Source organism: Papio anubis, chromosome 11 (genome assembly GCF_008728515.1).
Source record: "Papio anubis isolate 15944 chromosome 11, Panubis1.0, whole genome shotgun sequence".
Classification (NCBI taxonomy): Eukaryota; Metazoa; Chordata; class Mammalia; order Primates; family Cercopithecidae; genus Papio; species Papio anubis.
The window spans coordinates 119,924,736-119,942,580 of NC_044986.1; the positions used below are offsets into that span (position 1 = coordinate 119,924,736).

The window sequence follows — 17,845 nt, forward strand, 5'->3', positions numbered from 1 at the left end:
GCATGCGTCCCCCAGACAGGAAGGAAAGGGGAGTGCACTGACTTGTCCGGGCAGCTGCGTGGGCACCTCCGGGGGCAGGCAGCTGGGCAGGGCGGCCGAGGTGGAGGCCACATGCTCCTCAAAGCTGTTGATGCGAGGCTTTTTGGTGGGCTCGGGGCTGGCTAGCGGGGTGACACTATTGCGTCTCATGAGCGGGTTAGGTCCCTTCTTTGCATCCTAAGCAAGACAAAGACAAAAGAGAGAAAGGCGACAGTTACAAAGAAGGGGAGGAAAATTAGCCCCAACAAAGTTTATCTGCTCCTGGATTTTAGGGAGGCAACAAGACTGACCGAGGGGAGTGGCCGGGACCATGGACCAGGGACCGCGGACCAGGGACTGTGGACCAGGGACCACAGACCAGGGACCACAGACCACGGACCAGAGACCACGGACCATGGACCAGAGACCGCGGACCAGGGACCACAGACCAGGGACTACGGGCTGCTGAGTGTGTGGCAATTCCCCAGCAGCAAGAATGGGGGTGATTCCCTCCCATGCCCCTTCCTCGGATGGTTCCAAAGGATTCCCCACACAGACAAACACGGTGCTTGCAAAGCAAGGAGGGAAAGAATGATAATCACAGCAGAGCATGAGGTCGGAGAAAAGAGCTTTGCTTCCAGCCTCTCTGAGAGCTGAGGACGGGCATCTAGGAGGGACAGGCTGGGCCTGAGGCTCCCAGGATGGGGAGGGGAAGGCACCTGTGCTGACTGCCTTCCGCCAACCTGAGGCCATCTGTACTCCACAAAGGGCACCCTGGCTCGGGATGGGGCACGGAGGCTACAAAACCAGCCTGGAGACCAAAGGGGCAGAAACCTCGCAGCAGGAAGCAGGTTCTGCCAGCCAGGACCAGACCCGGCCCTCCCACGGGAGGGACAGCGTGATGGGGTGCGGGCCTCCAGCCTCAGAACCGGGGTCTGTCTCCGTCATGGCCCTACCCCATTCCCTGCAGGGAAGAGCTCCAGGACCAGCTCAGGCCCAATCCCATAGCTGGGGCAGTGGTTCCCTGACCGGGGCTGTTGTCATATGGCTAAAGGCAGGACAGCATCCAGTGACCCACATTCCGAAGGGGAGGGGGTGATAGGGACCAAGGCGGCCAAGGGACCCCGTCCTCTCTCAGGTCAGCCCACCAGCCAGGCAACTGCCAACGACTGGGCAGACACCTCATCCCTTCATGCCAAAATCTGACGGCCAAGCTTCTTGGGACAAGGACAGTCACCTGTTTTGGGAATGCCATGATGGAAAGTCACGCTCGGTCTAAGAGAAAGGTCTGACTAGTACTAGCAAAGTGTTGTACTTTTGGCAGCCTGTACACCGTGAATTCAAACTCACTTTCACAACGCACATCCACCTGGGCAGAGGTCCACTCTACTCAGTCAGAGGCAGCCTGGCCCACCTTCAAATGTCAGGCCTCCCCACAAGGTAGAGAGCAGCCGCACGGCCAGGCCTTGAGGTCTCCCGAAACACCTGCCCACCCGCCATCCCCCAGGCCTCCGCTCTCCACGCCACTCCTCTTTTAACACCGTGTTCTTGGCGGTTCTGAGCCTAATGACATGCGCGTGGCGGCGCTGACCTGCTGCTCCTGTTTGAAACAGTAACTCTGGAGACTGAAAGCACGGGTTTTAGCTGCCAGAAAGGAACGGCACCAAGAACTGTGCTATGCTGATGTTAAAAGAGAACAGAGGCTGGGCACAAAGGCTCACACCTTTATCCCAGCACTTTGGGAGACTGAGGCAAGAGGATCACTTGAGCCCAAGAGTTCAAGACCAGCCTGGGCAACAAAGCGAGACCCCCATCTCTAAAAAAACGAATAAATTAAAATTAGCTGGGCATGGTGGTGCGCACCTGTAATCTCAGCTACGCGGGAGGCTGAGGTGGGAGGATCGCTTGAACCCAGGAGGTTGAGGCTGCAGTGAGCCGTGATTGCGCCACCGCACTCCAGCCTGGGGAACAGACTGAGACCCTGTCTCAAAAAAAAAAAAGAAAAGAGAGAGAACGTATCTTCCTCACTAATATTCACATCTCGAGCTCAGCAGAAATGGGAAGAAGAGGACACAGGAAGGAAGAAAAAAAAAGAAAAGGCCACAGAACAGATGGGCAGGAACACAGAGGTGCTGAGGAAGGCAACCAGCAGACCCACAGCCACATACAGGCCAGCACCTGCAGGCAAGCGGCCCTGGGGCCTCCTGAGCACCCATCACCCACCAGGGCTATCGTGTGATGATGGCCAGGATGAGGCTTGGGGCCTCCACTCACCTCTGACCTCTCCCGGTGCGTGCTGACGGACTCCACATTCAGATAGATGGATTCCACACGGCAGCCTGGAGGGCGTGGGATGGGGGCAGAGGAAGCTGCTGTTAAAGGGACAGCCCCGCTTACAGCCCACGGCCACAAGAAGCTGCTGTGGCCACCTTCAGGGGGATAGGGCTTGGCAGGGGTTGCTACTCACCATAAGCGACAGGCGTCAGTTTCAGGACAGTGTGAAGAGGGCATTTCAGGTAGGGCATCTCCTCTGAAATGGAAATTGTACACCCACAATTAGAAATGAGACACAGCCAGGCGTGGTGGCTCAGGCCTATAATCCCAGCACTTTGGGAGGCCAAAGCAGGTGCATCACCTGAGGACAGGAGTTCGAGACCAGCCTGACCAACATGGCAAAACCCCATCTCTACTAAAAATACAAAATTAGCCAGGGTGTGGTGGCATGTGCCTGTAATCCCAGCTACTCAGGAGGCTGAGGCAGGAAAATCGCTTGAACCCGGGAGGTGGAGGTTGCAGTGAGCTCATGCACTGCACTGCAGCCTGCGCACACAAGAAACTTTGTCTCAAAAAAAGAAATGAGACATGAGGGTGGGGGAGGCATAGAAAGACCTCTATGGTCCCCCCACAAGGACCCTCGGAAGCACTGTCGGGCCGGGGCATCTGCCCCCAGCCACAAGCTGCCCCGGGCAGCAGATGGCCCCAGAAGAAGACTTTAGCCCAAAGAGCACCATCAAACCAAACCAAAACACTCGCCCTCACAATGACTTAAGAGTTGGGAAAAAAAGTCACTCCCAAACAATGTAGGTCTGTCTAGGGATTCAGCTGCACTGGATTGGACATGCTAAGACTTAACATTTCAATCTGATTGTCAGAGTTTTCCGGGCTGTTTGTTCCTTAGAGGGTACTGAAGAGAAGAGCAGCCCCTACCCCAAGACAAGACCCTGGGATGTGTGGAGCCGGGGGTGGGTCTCGGGGAGTTGTTTATGAAGAAATGAAGTCCCAGGCATCAACCTGGGCTCCACGCACTTCCCGAGGGCTTCAAGGAAGCACTGGACAGAGAGGACCTGAAGCAGCCAGGAGCTGACACCTGTGCCCTTCTCCTAACACCCCATGGCACAGCAGCCAACACAGGACAGGCCACGGCAGGTCTGCGGCTGACCCCTCGAGTGCCAGTCCCCTCCTCCCTCCATCCCGGGACCGCGGCCTGCCCGAGGTACCTGCGCTCTTATCCAGGAAGTAGGCCAGCAGGCAGCGCAGGACGGCCTGGTGGCAGATGACCAGCACGTTCTCCTGCCGCTCCAGCTCCATGATCACCGGCTCCAGGCGCTGGACCAGGTCCTGGTAGGACTGAGCACAGAGGGCCGGGCCCACGTGAGCTCAGGGCACTAGGGAGGGGCTCTGCCGCTGGCCATGGCCTGCATCAGACCGGCCAGAGAGCCATGTAAAATCAATCACCCATCATCAGCAGTGGTTGAGAAGCCGCAGGGTTTAACGTGGACTACTGCTCAGCCATCAACAGAGTGAAGCCCTCCCCCGCTCCCACACGGGGGAACCTGGAAAACCCAATGCTGTGTGAAAGAACCGGGCCCAAAGGCATGCGTGGCATCTGATTCTATTTACATGGAATGCCCAGAATAGGCAGATCCAGATGCAGGAAGCAGACGGGCCGGTGCCGGGGCTGGGTGGGGCAGGCGGGAGCGGCTGCTAACAGATCTGGGTTTCTTTGTGCAGCGAGGGAAAGGCCTGGAGTATGTGGTGATGGCTGCACGGCACTGTGAGTACGCTAAAATGCACTAGATCATAACTTTAACCTGATGAAAATGGTCCATTTTATGTGATGTGTATTTTCTATCAATTTAAAAATGTAAAAAGCAGCATAAGGGCTGTGACTTTAGAAAAAGACCAGAAAAGGCTCTCTGCTGTGCTAACCAGGGCCCCGGTGTGTAAGGCCCGGTCTGAGGCCAGAGGACAGTAGGGCACAGAGGCGTGAGGCACGACACTGCTCAGCAGGGCACGAGCAGGGAGGACACACCCAGGCAAGGAGGACACACCCGGCCTAGGAGGATCCCATCTGTAGAGGAGGCAGCAACATCCTCAGCCACAGCCACCCGGGCACCGTGCTTGGGGAGGCACAGATGCTGCCCAGGGGATGTAGAGCCACCCCTCCTGCCAGCCTGCCCACCACCCTGCCCAGTAGACCATCACACACCACCTTCCTCCTCTCCCACACGGTTCTAGGTCCCTAGGGAAAAATATCTCATTTCTGCTTATGGGAAAATGCACTTCTCCCCAGGCTGTTAGAAGGTTCAGTTTGGGGGGACTCAATTCCGAGGTGGAGGGTGTAGGAGCCCCCAGAACCCACACGGAAGCGAACTCCCTGGAGGGGTGGCCCAGCCCTGCACAGCAGTGGCCGTGTGCGCTGGGGTCCCTCAGCCCGCCCCGGCCTGCGCTCACCTCGCCGGTGGGGTAGCGGTAGTAGTACTTGTCCTGCTCCCGCAGCGCGTACTCCTCAGGGTAGGTGTCCCTGATCTCCTCGTAGGTCAGCTCCTCACAGACGCCCTGTGGGGACACAGTGGTCACTCAGGGGAACAAACCACAGGGGTGTCTAGGGCCTCTTGGGAAGCCATCCCATGCCCGCCTCCCGGGACTCACCGCGTCGATCTCATTGAGCGCCTTCCACTGCTCATACGGCAGCCGCAGCGCCTCGGCCGTCTGGATGGTGCTCTTCAGCTGGCTGGTCCACACGCGCAGGTCCTTCAGGTTTTGCTCCTCCACGAACTTGCTCAGGGCGCTGGCAAACTGAGAGGTGGTGGAGAGGGGCCACTCATTCCAGATGCCCGAAGCTCCTCCAAGAGCCAGGGGCTGGAGCAGGCAGCCCACGTGGGGCTGTGCACTACCTGCTTACACCGTGGGGGCCCCAGGCCACTTGGACAGCCACAGTAGCACACACCCTCCCCAGAGACCAGCCTCAGCTCTTCCTGCCCCTCCCCTTCCTAGTGCACAATTGCTCACACATCACACACATGTGCAGAGATACACACACCACACACAAATACACACATACATACAAAGTAACACAAAGACACACACACACACCAAGCCACATGGATAGGCATAGACACACACACACACAGAGATGCACACAGATATGCATAGCGACACGCAGGCACACACAGATAACACACACAGCAGGCATACCAAGTAGCAGCAGCAGCAGCGCACACCTCCCCGCCCACCCTGCAGACCCTGCAACCGCCCTGCAGCCAGAACGGCCCAGGCCGCAGCACACCCCGCACCTTCTTGCCCCGGCTGGACAGGCCCGAGTCGCCCCCGATGCGGCCCTGGAGGTTGTGCTCGTTCTCGCCGTGCCGGCACAGGTAGATGGTGCGCGGCTGCACGTGGATGTTCATCAGGTAGTACACGATGCGGCTCTGGATGTGGTCCTGCACCCGGTTCACCAGGAACCTCCGGCCCACGTCAATCACCTTGATCAGCGACAAGTCCCTGCAGAGAGACCCCACCAAGGACCACAGCTCAGGCCACTGCCCACAGCAGGACGCACCCGGCCTGGCCCGGCCGGTCTCCAGAAGATGCGTTCCCCAGGGAACAGCAAGGCAGGACTGTAGGCCCCTCCAGAGCACAGACCGAATCCTTCTAAGGGGCAGAGCATGTGCGTGCGACAACTCCCACAGCTGGCGTCTGGCTGTGAGACTGGCTTGCCTCCCAGAAAAGGGGGAGAAAAAATAAAGAAAATGGAGATAAAAAGAAAGGGGCCTATGCGTGGCTCATGCCTATAATCCCAGCACTTTGGGAGGCTGAGGCAAGAGGATTGCTTGAGTCTAGGAGTTCAAGACCAGCCTGGGCAACATAGCAAGACCTCATCTCTACTAAAGAAAAAAAAAATTAGCTGGGCGTGGACACCCACACCTGTAGTCCCAGCTACTCAGGAGGCTGAGGCAGTAGGATTACTTGAGCCCAGAAGTTTGAACCTGCAGTGAGCTATGATCATGCCACCACACTCCAGCCTGAGAGACCCTGTCTCTAAGCAAATAAGCAAGTAATAAGTAAGTAAGTAAGTAAATAAGTAAATAAATAAATGGAAAGAAAGTAAAGGAAAGAAAAAAGAAAGGAACTATCAGAGGGACAGTAGCAAGATCAGCCTTAACTCTATGTTGACTTCCTGTACTTCTACAGTGTTCAAAATATTCCCACTGAATATGGTTTGTCATCAAGGATTGTTTTTAAAAGATATTTTCAAAGAGAATTGATAAAGGTATCCAGCAGCTGTGTGTGAATCACCTGAGGCCAGGAGTTCAAGACCAGCCAGGGCACCATAGCGAGACCTCATCTCTACAAAAAAAACTGTCTTAAAAAAAAATTTTGTTTTTAAGGTATCCAGGAGCAAATGCTTTGTGGGAACATCAAGAATGCAATAAGAACTCTCATGTGGGTCTGCGGAGACGGCCAGCCATGGGAATCACCTGTCGCATTTGTCGGGGTCCAGGGGCTGGTAGCTGGCTTCATAGCAACTGATCCTCTTCATGAAGTCGTCCATGGCTTCTGCGGAGTTGCAGTCTTTGTAATCCGGGCTGGAGATTTTAACTTCCTGCAACACCACAAAGGGGCGGCTGATGAATCACGCGGGAAGGCTTTCTGCCGAGATTAAGCAGGATTTGGGGCTTTCAAAAGGGGAGCGCACAGAAGCCTCAGTACAAAGATGAGCCAGCCCAGCATGTAAGAGAAAGGGAAAAAGATCCTGGGGGCTGAGTCACAGCCTGATGTTACATGGGGAGGATTCCCTGGGGAGATGGAGAACTGCAGCCGGAAGGACAGAGACAGGAAACCCACGGGGATTCCATAAAGAACACCTCTGAATGCTCCAGCAAGTCAGGATCTGTCCCGTGCTGGAGTCACCGCCAGACAGCCTGGCGCTGAACTCAACCGAGCTCCACGTGGGCACCCGCAATGCTCCCCGCGCCGGGAGGAGGCTGCTGGTTCTAAGGTGCGCTCAGGAGTTCCCAGAGATGCCTCTGGCCTTGTGTGGCTTCTCCTCCACCCCCCCACCACCCGAGGCAGCCCCAGTGTGACCAGTCTGTGGTTAACTGCTTCTCCAACTAGGGCTGTGCCTGCTCCTTTGCAGGGCTCGCTCTCCCAGGCAACAACACAGGTCTACCAACACCCATGGTGGCACAGGCCCCAGAAACCAGGTGGATTTTAGGGAAACAGCATTTCTGAATGCCTGGGCTCTTTTTCTCATCAACCACTGCTGTCACTGAGAGGCAGCCACTCTTCAAAGACTCGAGTCAGTGGGCAGTTGTGTCTCTGTCCTGGCACAGAGTTTCAGCTAGGGAAGATGAGAAAGTCCTGGGGATAGTGTGTGGCGGTTGCCCAACAATGCGAATATAATTTGCTGCTGAACTGCGCATTTAAAAAACGGCTAAGATGGCGGGGTTTGGTGGCTCATGCCTGTAATCCCAGCACTTTGGGAGGCCAAGGCGGGCAGATCACTTGAGGTCAGGAGTTTGAGACCAGCCTGGCCAACATGGTGAAACCTCTGTCTCCTCTAAAAATACAAAAAAATTAGCCGGGCATGGTGGCACACGTCTGTTATCCCAGCTACTCAGGAGGCTGAGGCAGGAGAAATGCTTGAACACAGGAGGCAGAGGTTACAGTGAGCCAAGATCACACCACTGCATTCCATCCTGGGCAACAGGAGACTCCATCTCAATAAATAAATAAATAAATAAATAAATAAATAAATAGAATGGTTAAGATGGTAAACTTTACATTATGTATATTTTACCACAATTTAAAAAAAAAATCTAAGTTCACAAATGCCTGGATCTACAAAGCTGCTTTGAGATTTCATCAGAAAGAGATTTCTGAACACGGCGGGTTGGGGCAAATGATTATCTGTTAGTGGACAACCAGACAAATGCTAAACTCCTTGCTAAGCACATCGGTGACCGCTCACTGGGAAAAATGACTTCACGGCTGCACCCTGCTGTCAACCGAGGGGAACGAGGAGTGCCGAGCCCAAGAAAGGTGGCAAACCCTCTGTTGAGGTGATTTCCTCGTACTCTGAGCCTCCTCCTTTGCACCCACTGGACAAATCTAAACTGACTTTTCACAATTCAAATAGCCCTTCCTGAAACAGGAATTCATTTCCTAAAGATATCTAGAAATACGTCCACCACCGGGGCTAACACATGCTTAGCATCCCCTCTAAAGATGCAAAGACGCCAACACCACAGCGTCCCAGTGCACGTTTTCAGAATTGCTTTTCTTTATAGAATTGTCATATTCTAATATGTTTAAGCTGAAAATTGTCTCCAACACAGGGTGGCGGCCTGTAGTAAGTCTCCATAGTAACAATTCCTGTTTATATATATTGCTATCAAGTGGCAACCCTGGAGAAATTCATCAAGTTATGATGCCAAGTGCCCTCAATTTATCTGGGCAAGCTCCCGTGCACAGCACAGACAGGAGGGTTCGTGGCAGGTTCACGAGATGCATCGGCAGGAAGACAGTCTTACCTCCCAAACTTAGGGGGCTGCTGAGCCCTACGGACTCTTGCCACTGCCCAAGCATTCTTACCTCCCGGAGCCGTCAAAGCAAGCGACCCGCTGCTGCCTCCTGTCCCGCTGGGGGCAATAAGATGCCCTCTGCCCCGGCAGCCCCATCACCACTAGCTGTCAGTCTCCTGCCACCAACAGAAACTACACCTGTCTCCCTGAATTATTTCCTACTTCCCATCCAAGCCTGCCCACTGCCCTAGATGGAGCTAGTCCCTCACAGGACACGTCTCTGGGTTAAAAACGGCTCTGTAGGTCTGACCTCCCAATCAACAGCCAACTGGGGGCTGCTCGTCCTAAGCGCTCAGCTGCGCTTCCGAGCCGGAACCAGTCCCCCACTTCCTCAGACTGCAAATGTCCTTGTGGTCTACACTGCTGCAGGAGCCTGGGGTTCCCGGCTGTCTTACCATGATATTGGAGGCCACAACTGTAGGGTCGTCACACACGGACTCGATGAAAAATGCCTGGCGGAAGTGAGGTGGGGATATTAGAAAACAAACACCATGAAGGACCAACCTTGCCATCACTGCGATGTCATCGTCCGGACAAGGTGGAAGCACGCCACCCACCAACTCCCACAGACAGGAAAGGCCACCTCCTTACTGCCGCCTCCCGCCACCACCCCTCTGGAACACCCCACGGCCCCCAAGAGCCCTACCACACAAAGGCCCTAATTTAAGGCCGCAAAACGTGGGCAGCAGGAGAGGAGGGACTGAGCAGACTCAGGAACATGGGCAGCAGGAGGGGAAGGACCAAGCAGGACTCCGGCTGCTTCCTGAGGCCTTTTCCTGTCTCCCGAGCCCTCTCGCACAACACAAGACGCTCAGCTCACCTTAAAGTCATTTTCTTTGGCAAAATGAAGGATCATGTGTCTCCTCTCTCTGGTCGTATTGGTGGCATCGAAAACCTGATGTGGAGAGCAAAGGGCCAAGAAGAAGACTCTAAGTTTGAGTTTAACAACGTTTACCAGAACAGCAAGGATGCCAGGCCCATCATCTCCAGCAATAAGCCCCAAAAGCGCTTCAGGGGAGCTGGTGCCTGCCCACAGTCCTCTCCAGGGTGCACCCACGGGGCAGGCCTCCCCCAACTACCAACAGCACTCAGGGGTGATAGCATGGGGGGAATACCCCAAAAGCAAACAAGCAAAACAGTAACGTGCAATGGGACAGTGTACAAGGAAGGGCCAGTGGTCCTGTGGGCCACCCAGGTCCTGCCCGCCCTGGAGGTGGGGGACTGGCCGCAGAGGGTGTGGGTCCCTGAGTCCATCCCACATCCGCTTTCCTGAGCCACTGGGCTGCCCTGGTCCCCTGCTTTCCTCCACCCTCAGGGCCAGAGGCACGGGTCTCGGTACACCCCAGGCCAGTGAGGACACCCTCCTGGGTGGGACTGGACACTGAGCCGGCTACATTCCCTGGACTTACCGCAATTTGTCCCCCTTCTTTCGCCAGGTAGCTTTTGACATCTCTCAAGGCAGCTAAGGCACACTGCCTGGAATGCACAAGAAATGCCAAATGTCAGCGCTAGTGCATCCGCTGGGGCAGCCCAAGAAACCCCCGACGCACCCCGACAGGCAGAGTAACTGGTGGTTCCATTCTACACTGCTCAGCACTGGGCAGGCTGGCCAGCACCCCTCAGGCCCAGAGGCTACCAACCTGGGGCCCTGCACAGGTGGCTTCAGGCACCCTCGGGAGGTGGTGCTGGCGCCAGGCTGCACACGGGAACCACTCCTGGGGAACTGCTAAGAAATGGCTGCCCAGAGCCACCCACAGAGTTGCGCTAACTGGTCTGGGGTGGGGCCTGGCATCAGGGGTTTTAGCATCCCCCAGGAGACTCCAGCCCATGCAGCCGAGGCCAAACACCCTTGCACTGGGGTTTCACAATCAACTCGCACTTAACAAGAAATCCTTTCCAAACATAAACAGACACTCTCGGCAAACAGGACTTGTTAATTCTCAGTGAGGGTGCTTCTGCGGCTGTCCCAGTGAGGGTCAGCTCAGTGAGACCCTCAGGGAACAGATGAGAGCAACCTCAGAGGGGCAGGGGGGCTTGCTCCCACACTGCACAGCCCTGAAGGCCACCAACAGGAGCCACCCCGCAGGCTGGCTTTCTCTGCCTCCTACAGAGCCTGGCTCAGAACAAAGCAAGCTGAAGCCAGCAGCCCAGCCTTACTCCCCCGGCCCAGCCTTACTCCCCCGGCCCAGCCTTACTCCCGCGGCCCAGCCTTACTCCCCCGGCCCAGCCTTACTCCCCCGGCCCAGCCTTACTTCCGGACTTTCATGGCTTCCTCATTGTCTGGGCGGAAGAAGTTGTAGGAGCTGTACTGCTTCACAGCCTCCCGGCGATATTCCCCGACGTTGAACACTGTGGACCGGAAAGAGGAGAACAGTCTGGATGATTGAGCAGGAGGAAGGGGCCAACTCACACTGGGATCGTGGGATCGACCAAAGGCAGAGCCACCCAGCCAACCACGCCGACTGAATGAGATGATACAACATGGAAGCAATGCCGGCACCCAGTCCTGCGCTACCCTCAACTCCTGAGGACAGCAGGCCACAGGCAGCCCGGCTTCCCCAGTCCAGCTGCAATGCCCCTGCCACATGCTCTGCAGCGCTGTCCCCTCCAGCCAAGTCTACAATCCCAGTCTCATCCCAGTCTCACGATATCCTAAACCAGAGACTGACACTGTGAAGATGGGTTGGGGGAGGCCCCAAGTCTAGCAAAAATAGGGACAACACATTTCCACCAATGGTATCAGAAAGTGAGTGGGGTCACACCCACTGCCAGATCTAGGTCAGCCCTTCTGCTGGTGCAGCCGCCAGGGCCAGGGCCAGGGGAGTGTGTTCCATGGTTCCTGGGCACTGAGCTGGGCACAGTGGGGATGGTAAACACAAAAACCATGCCCTCAAAAGAGGGGCAGGTGGGAGATGAGCAAGGGTTAAAAAATAACCAGTTGGGTACAATGTTCACTATCTGGGTAACAGTTCACTAGAAGCCCAATCCCCATCAATATGCAATATACTCAAGTAACAAAGAGGCACATGTACCCCTAATCTAAAATAAAATTTAAAAAACAACAACAGTGCCTATCCACCTATCCACAAGATGTGCACCATCTAGTTGGGAAGACCAAGCAGAGATTCTTAAACGCATCATCTACAACAGCGGTCCCCATCCTTTTGGGCACCAGGGACCCCTTTCGTGGAAGACAGTTTTTCCATGGACAGGGAGGGGCTGTGGGTGTATGGCTTTGGGATGAAACTGTTCCACCTCAGATCATCAGGCATTAGATTATCATAAGTGGCACACAACCTAGATCCCTCACATGCCCAGTTCACAATAGGGTTCACTCCTATGAGAATCTAATGCCGCCGCTGATCACACAGGAGGAGGAGCTCAGGTGGCAATGCTTACTCACTGCCACTCACTTCCTGGAGCCCGGTTCCTAACAGGCCACTCACATAGCAGTCCACAGCCCGGGGGTTGAAGTCCCTTCATCTATGGTATGCAGTGCTTAGGGCCATCAGCAGAGGAATGTTAGCTAGAACTGAGTGCCACAGGAATGTAAAGGACTGAGGTGGCCCGGAGATGGTTTTGAAGGAGGTGAAATTTGAGTCAGGGCAGGATTTAGGGGAGTGGGAAAGAGAATGGCCAATGAGGAAAAAACCCCAACAGAAGAAGGGTGTACACACAGTGTGGAGGAGGACCCAGCTGCACGGGAGGCAGGATCAGACTCCCCGACCAGGGGACAGATGTGCCCAGGGGTGGTCCTGCCTGTGAAACTAGTAACTGAGCTGGAAGGTCAAGTTTTTGCATTTGCAGGGGACTGGCCTCAAGACCCAGCCTCACCTTTTGTGGGGACGCCAATCCAGTTGAGGTAGCGAGTCAGCTTCTTGGAGATGTAGGTCTTGCCCCTGGCGGGGAGGCCCACCATGACGATGACGGTGGGGGAGTTGGTCAGCTTTGGCCCACAGGCTGGAAAAACAAGCAAGAGGGTGTGTCATGGACCAAGGGACCGGAGAAGAGGAGCAGAGGCCACGCCCAACAATAACCCTGAAGAATTTCACCAAAAATGTTTTTGAGACAGGGTCTCACTCTGTTGCCCAGGCTGGAGTGCAATGGCCACCAGAGGTTACTTCCGCCTCGAACCTCTGGACTTAAACAATCCTCTGGTCTTAGCTTCCCCAATAGCTGGGACTACAAGTGTGCACACCACCATCCCTGGCTAATTTTTTTTATCTTTGTAAAGATGGGATCTCGCTGTGTTGCCCAGGCTGGTCTCGAACTCCTGGTCTCAAACAATCCTCCCAGAGTGCTGGGATTACAGGCATAGCCACCACACCCAGCATTCACTGAAATTTTCATTTCATCTCCCCATCCTGCAGTCCCTGGCATTGTACCAGAGAGGGACCAGGCAACCCTAGTGGCCACAGCCCCCCAGCCACTCCCTGTCCCTCAATCCTGCCTTTAGGTTCTACTTGGCAAAGACAGTCCCAACACCAAATTCCCGAGCTGATACACACAAACCCAGCAGGGAACCAGTGACTGACACCACAGTGGAAGTGGAAATGCCCCTGCGGGTGGGAGGAAAGGACTGCTCTCGCCAGGGAGGGTGGGGCTCATAGTCGAGAGGGTGGATTCCAACACAACAAGGGGACAGAGCAGGGGTCTGGGGCCCCGGGGTCAAGAGACAGAGAGGCCCACCATCAATACCCGAACCTCCACATAGGAGGTATGGGCAGCATTTCTAAAAAACAAAAATCTTTAAAAACGTAATTTCTAAAAGTAGGAGTTTACAGCCAGGCACGGTGGCTCATGCCCGTAATCCCAGTACTGTGGGAAGCCGAGGCAAGAGGATCACTTGAGACCATGAGTTTGAGACCAGCCTGAGCAACATAGCAAGACCCTGTCTCTACAAAAAAATTAATTTAAAAAAAAAAATTAGAAGAAAATGAAAAGAGTTTATCAAATGAAAGTAGGTCAGGGAGGCAGAATGCTAAAATTACCCCAGTGGACAGGTAAATCCTCCACGCCTGAGCCTCTCGCCCTGTCTGACCCCCTCTTCTGGTGCCAGGCTCGGATGAACGCTGGGGTACTGCCGAGGGAAGGGACGGTACGAAGCCTCAGGCAGGGGCCGCAGCTGTCTCCAGGAAACCTGGATATGCTCTTGCCCGCCAGCGCCCTCCTGGCTTCCACGGCTACACAACGGTCTCGGCATCTCAGTAAGACAACACAGCAGGGAGCGGGGTTTTGCTGGGTTTCTCAGAAAGCAGCCAGAAGCCCCTGCTCTGGAAGCCAAGGACCGAGTATCTTCCCGGCTATCGCCTGGCCCCGAGAGTCTCAGGCAACTCCCGCATCCTGCCGACATGCAAGCTCCAGGGCCAGATGATACCCGCCAGCTCCCGCCTGGGCGGCACTGCCCAGCGCCCACTGCCACGTGGTCAGCCTGGCTGTCCTCACCACCCCCAGACACAGCCCGCATGGCCTGCAGGAAAACCTCTGAAAGCTGCACACAGAACCAGGCAGACGTCAGACTGGACAGAAGCCCTGATGTCCGAAGTGAGCAGGCTTAGGCTGTGGAAGCCGCCCGCCCTCAGATGGGCAGTGGCTCAGGGAAGAAGCCCCTCTGTCAGCCGGATCCCCCCACAGGGCTCCAGACTGGAGTCAAGGTCCAGGATCTGCTCCTAGGCCTGGAGGCGGGGACGGGGAGGCAGGCATGAAATGTCGGGTCTTGGTCCCCTCCACGCTATTTGGAGACCATTAGTGGCCTTCTCAGCAGGCAGAGTGAGGAGACAGACAGGCTATCTGCGGATGTGGAGACGCTCAGGAGATGCTAAGAGCCCTGGGCTGGCATGCCCTTGGTGTCCAGTGACCTAGAACAAACAGTTCCTTGAAAACAGACGCTTTTCATTGCCCAGGGTGAGCCGGGCATCCTGAGCACGTAAGTGGAACAAACAAGCACAAAGCACCCAGGGGCTTTCTTGTGTCCCCAGGAGCACACAGAGAGATGGTGGCCTCCCTGAAAGCCAGTGAGGCACACCCCACTGTGCCCAGGGTCATTCTGGCAGCTGTAGCTGCCACATCAGAAAAGTAGCAGCAACTCCTTGGAAACAATACCCATCCACTGACTCCTCCCCCAGGCCAAGGGGCCCTCCTGGTCCTACCCGGTGTCCCCACCGCACCGCTGCTCCTAAGGACACCCAGATATGCAGAGACCGATGCACACACATACTTTCAGCTGTGCACATGTGCAGAATATCTCTGTCAGAACCACGCCAAGGAAGCAGAGGCTGATTGATTTATCCAATAGAGGATTATGTCTACACATTAATCATAGGAACAAATATCCTCTGGCAGTAGACATTTAGGGAGGGAAAAACAACAACAATAAAGACAGCAGAGTAAACACCATAGGGCAGAAGTTCAGACTGGATTTCAAACCCAAATAAACCGCCCGTCCCTTCTTGGCAAAGCAGAGCCATTGTGCCTATGCGCTGGTTTCTCGTACAGTGAGATTCAGAGAGAGGGCGCCAGAGGTGTTTGCAGCTGTCCCTCCCTTCGGACACCCACCACTGTCTTGGACAGAGGAGGTAATCACAAATCCTCACTAAATCTTTGAGTCTTACTTTCCAACCCCAGCCCCTTTTAAAACCTCATAGCACACCTCATGTTTCCCATTCTGTGACCCTCAGTTTCTTCTTCTCTTCTCAATGGGCCTTTTTAGCACCAAAAAGGAGACACCCCCACCTGTCTCATCACCCTCCCTGGCAAGACACAGTGATTAGAAAAGATAGGTATTGGCTGGGCATGGTCTCCCACCACTTTGGGCAGCAGAGGAGAGCAGACCACCTGAGGTCAGGAGTTCGAAACCAGCCTGGCCAACATGGCAAAACTCCGTCTCTACTGAAAATACAAAAATTAGCCAGGCTCAGTTGCAGGCACCTGTAATCCCATCTGCTGAGGCAGAAGAATCACTTGCATTCGGGAGGCAGAGGTTGCAGTGAGCTGAGATTGTACCACTGCACTCCAGTCTGGGCAACAGAGCAAAACTCTGTCTCAAAAAAAACAACAAAAAAATTAGAGTTTAACACAAGATTTTCCAAAGAGTAACTGTGTGTCTCATTTCATTTTATGTAAATGTTTAATATTTTAACTTCTTTTTCACACACACAAAGTTTTGAAAGTTGTGAAACTTAAATGTATTTAGATGTGGACTTTATATGCCCATTGAAACATGCCTGGGGGAACACAGATGTCACTGCGTTACAGGGGAAGGAAGCAACTGTGTAAAGACCCTGGGTAACAGACTAAACACCCGAATTGAGTCTGGGGGACTCATGCACAAAGTATTGTCGTGGTTATGACCATGGCCACTTGGGCAAATCCTCCCAGAAAGTTACCAAGTCCCAAGCACAGAGCTTCGATTCTGCAAGGTTGTTACGTTCACGACACGCTCGCTCGCTGGGCACATGTACCAGGTGTATGCACTGGGTACCCGTGAGACAGAGGCTACTTGGGGAAGACAGGGTCAGCGTGGCTGAGTAGTGCCTTTGGGCCAATGTCTACAAGCCCGCAGTACCATTAGTGTACAATGCAGATTGCCTACTGGGGCCCGTTCCCTGCAGTTAAACGTACACAGGAAGTCAAAAGAAAACTGAAGGCTGGCTGGTGAACACTCAGCTGTGGGATACAGTGACACAAGGAGCCAGTTATGGAAAGCAGCAGCCAGATGGATGGTGAATCCCTCACCTGGACAGTGAGAGGCTGGCACCCCTGGGTTCCTATTCCTGCTCTCCCAGCTAGATTAAGTTACTAACCTCTCCAACGGTGTGCAGTGCGCAGACAGACAGGCAGCGGCCCACACGGCCTGTATCCCCCACTGACTCAAACCCTAACACAGAATGCATCCCCAGAAAATAAACTGTAGGGGTTACCCAGGGATGAGGCAGGGATTTCTCTAGGACATCACCCACCCCGCTTCCTTAAGGTAGAACACCATCAGCCGGTGTAACTCCCTACCGAGATGAAAGTCTATCTGTATTTGAGTACCACATCCACCTTTCTTCAGACTCAATTTCCTGCGGTGTCTATCTAAATCCTGAGCAAAGACAAGCTAGCAGTTTGTCTCATTTCACTGTATTTAAGAGGAAAAAAAAAAAAAAGGCCAGGTACAGTGGCTCACACCTGTAATCCCAGCACCTTGGGAGGCCAAGGGGGCATCGCTTGAGGCCAGGAATTCGAGACCAGCTTGGGCAACATAGCGAGACCCCATTTGTACAAAAATATTTTTAAAACTTAGCTGGGCGCAGCAGCACATGCCCATAGTCCCAGCGACTCAGAAGGCTGAGGCAGAAGGACTGCTTGAGCCCAGAAGTTCAAGGCTACAATGAGACATGATTGCACCATTGCACTCCAGCCTGGGTGACAGAGTGAGACCCTGTCTCAAAAAAGAAAGTTTGGTGCTTCAAAAGGCTGTCTTTTACCTGTTGTTTACAACCCTGCACTGGCCTGATCAATACCCCATTAGCTCCACTGATCATGGCAACTTCTGATTTAATGCCAAGTCCCAAGCACTGTCTGAGGACTTAGGCCAGTCAGTACCCAGGATCCCTCAGAACACAGAGGCTCTTGAATTTTAGTGATGAAGAACAGAAAGAAAAGTCAGACCTTGCCAGTCAAAAAGGTACTTCCTGCCCATTATGCTGACTCACAAATTCAATAAGTCGGCAGGAGTTACGGGATGCATGCGAAGGAAGCTACAGGTTTTGTAAGAAACATTTACCACCACATTGATGTAGCAATAGGGCATCCCGTTAATGTGCCTCCGAGGCAAGAATATAATGCAGCTTATTGATATAGTAGTTTTTGTTTTGTTGTTTTACTGTTCTTTGTCTATAAAAAGCAGTGTCCTAGACACTCTCCTTCAGCAATAAACCTCAGGGAGGCTGGGAATGGTGGCACATGCCTGTAACCTC

The 17,845-nt window shown here is 54.2% G+C and overlaps 1 protein-coding gene across 12 annotated transcripts in view; it reads right to left on the minus strand.

Moving 5' to 3' along the window:
• Positions 1–17,845, minus strand: part of PFKFB3 (6-phosphofructo-2-kinase/fructose-2,6-biphosphatase 3) — a 306,098-nt gene that overhangs the window by 227,234 nt on the left and 61,019 nt on the right. For 9 of the 12 annotated variants that reach the window (XR_004177109.1, XR_004177108.1, XM_031652536.1 and 6 more), the window contains exons 2-14: positions 12,720–12,845; positions 11,138–11,234; positions 10,295–10,361; positions 9,706–9,780; positions 9,281–9,337; positions 6,780–6,904; positions 5,595–5,802; positions 4,951–5,097; positions 4,753–4,857; positions 3,516–3,645; positions 2,486–2,548; positions 2,293–2,357; positions 43–216 (exon numbers count right to left, since the gene is read on the minus strand). Coding sequence is in view for 10 of the 12 variants with exons in the window: in XM_031652536.1 (XP_031508396.1) it covers positions 43–216; positions 2,293–2,357; positions 2,486–2,548; positions 3,516–3,645; positions 4,753–4,857; positions 4,951–5,097; positions 5,595–5,802; positions 6,780–6,904; positions 9,281–9,337; positions 9,706–9,780; positions 10,295–10,361; positions 11,138–11,234; positions 12,720–12,845 (1,439 nt within the window). In the remaining 2 variants the exon portion in view is untranslated. Of the gene's footprint in view, positions 1–42; positions 217–2,292; positions 2,358–2,485; positions 2,549–3,515; positions 3,646–4,752; positions 4,858–4,950; positions 5,098–5,594; positions 5,803–6,779; positions 6,905–9,280; positions 9,338–9,705; positions 9,781–10,294; positions 10,362–11,137; positions 11,235–12,719; positions 12,846–17,845 lie in introns of those variants that run through there. The other 3 variants (XM_031652531.1, XM_031652538.1, XM_031652539.1) reach the window with 3 other exon arrangements.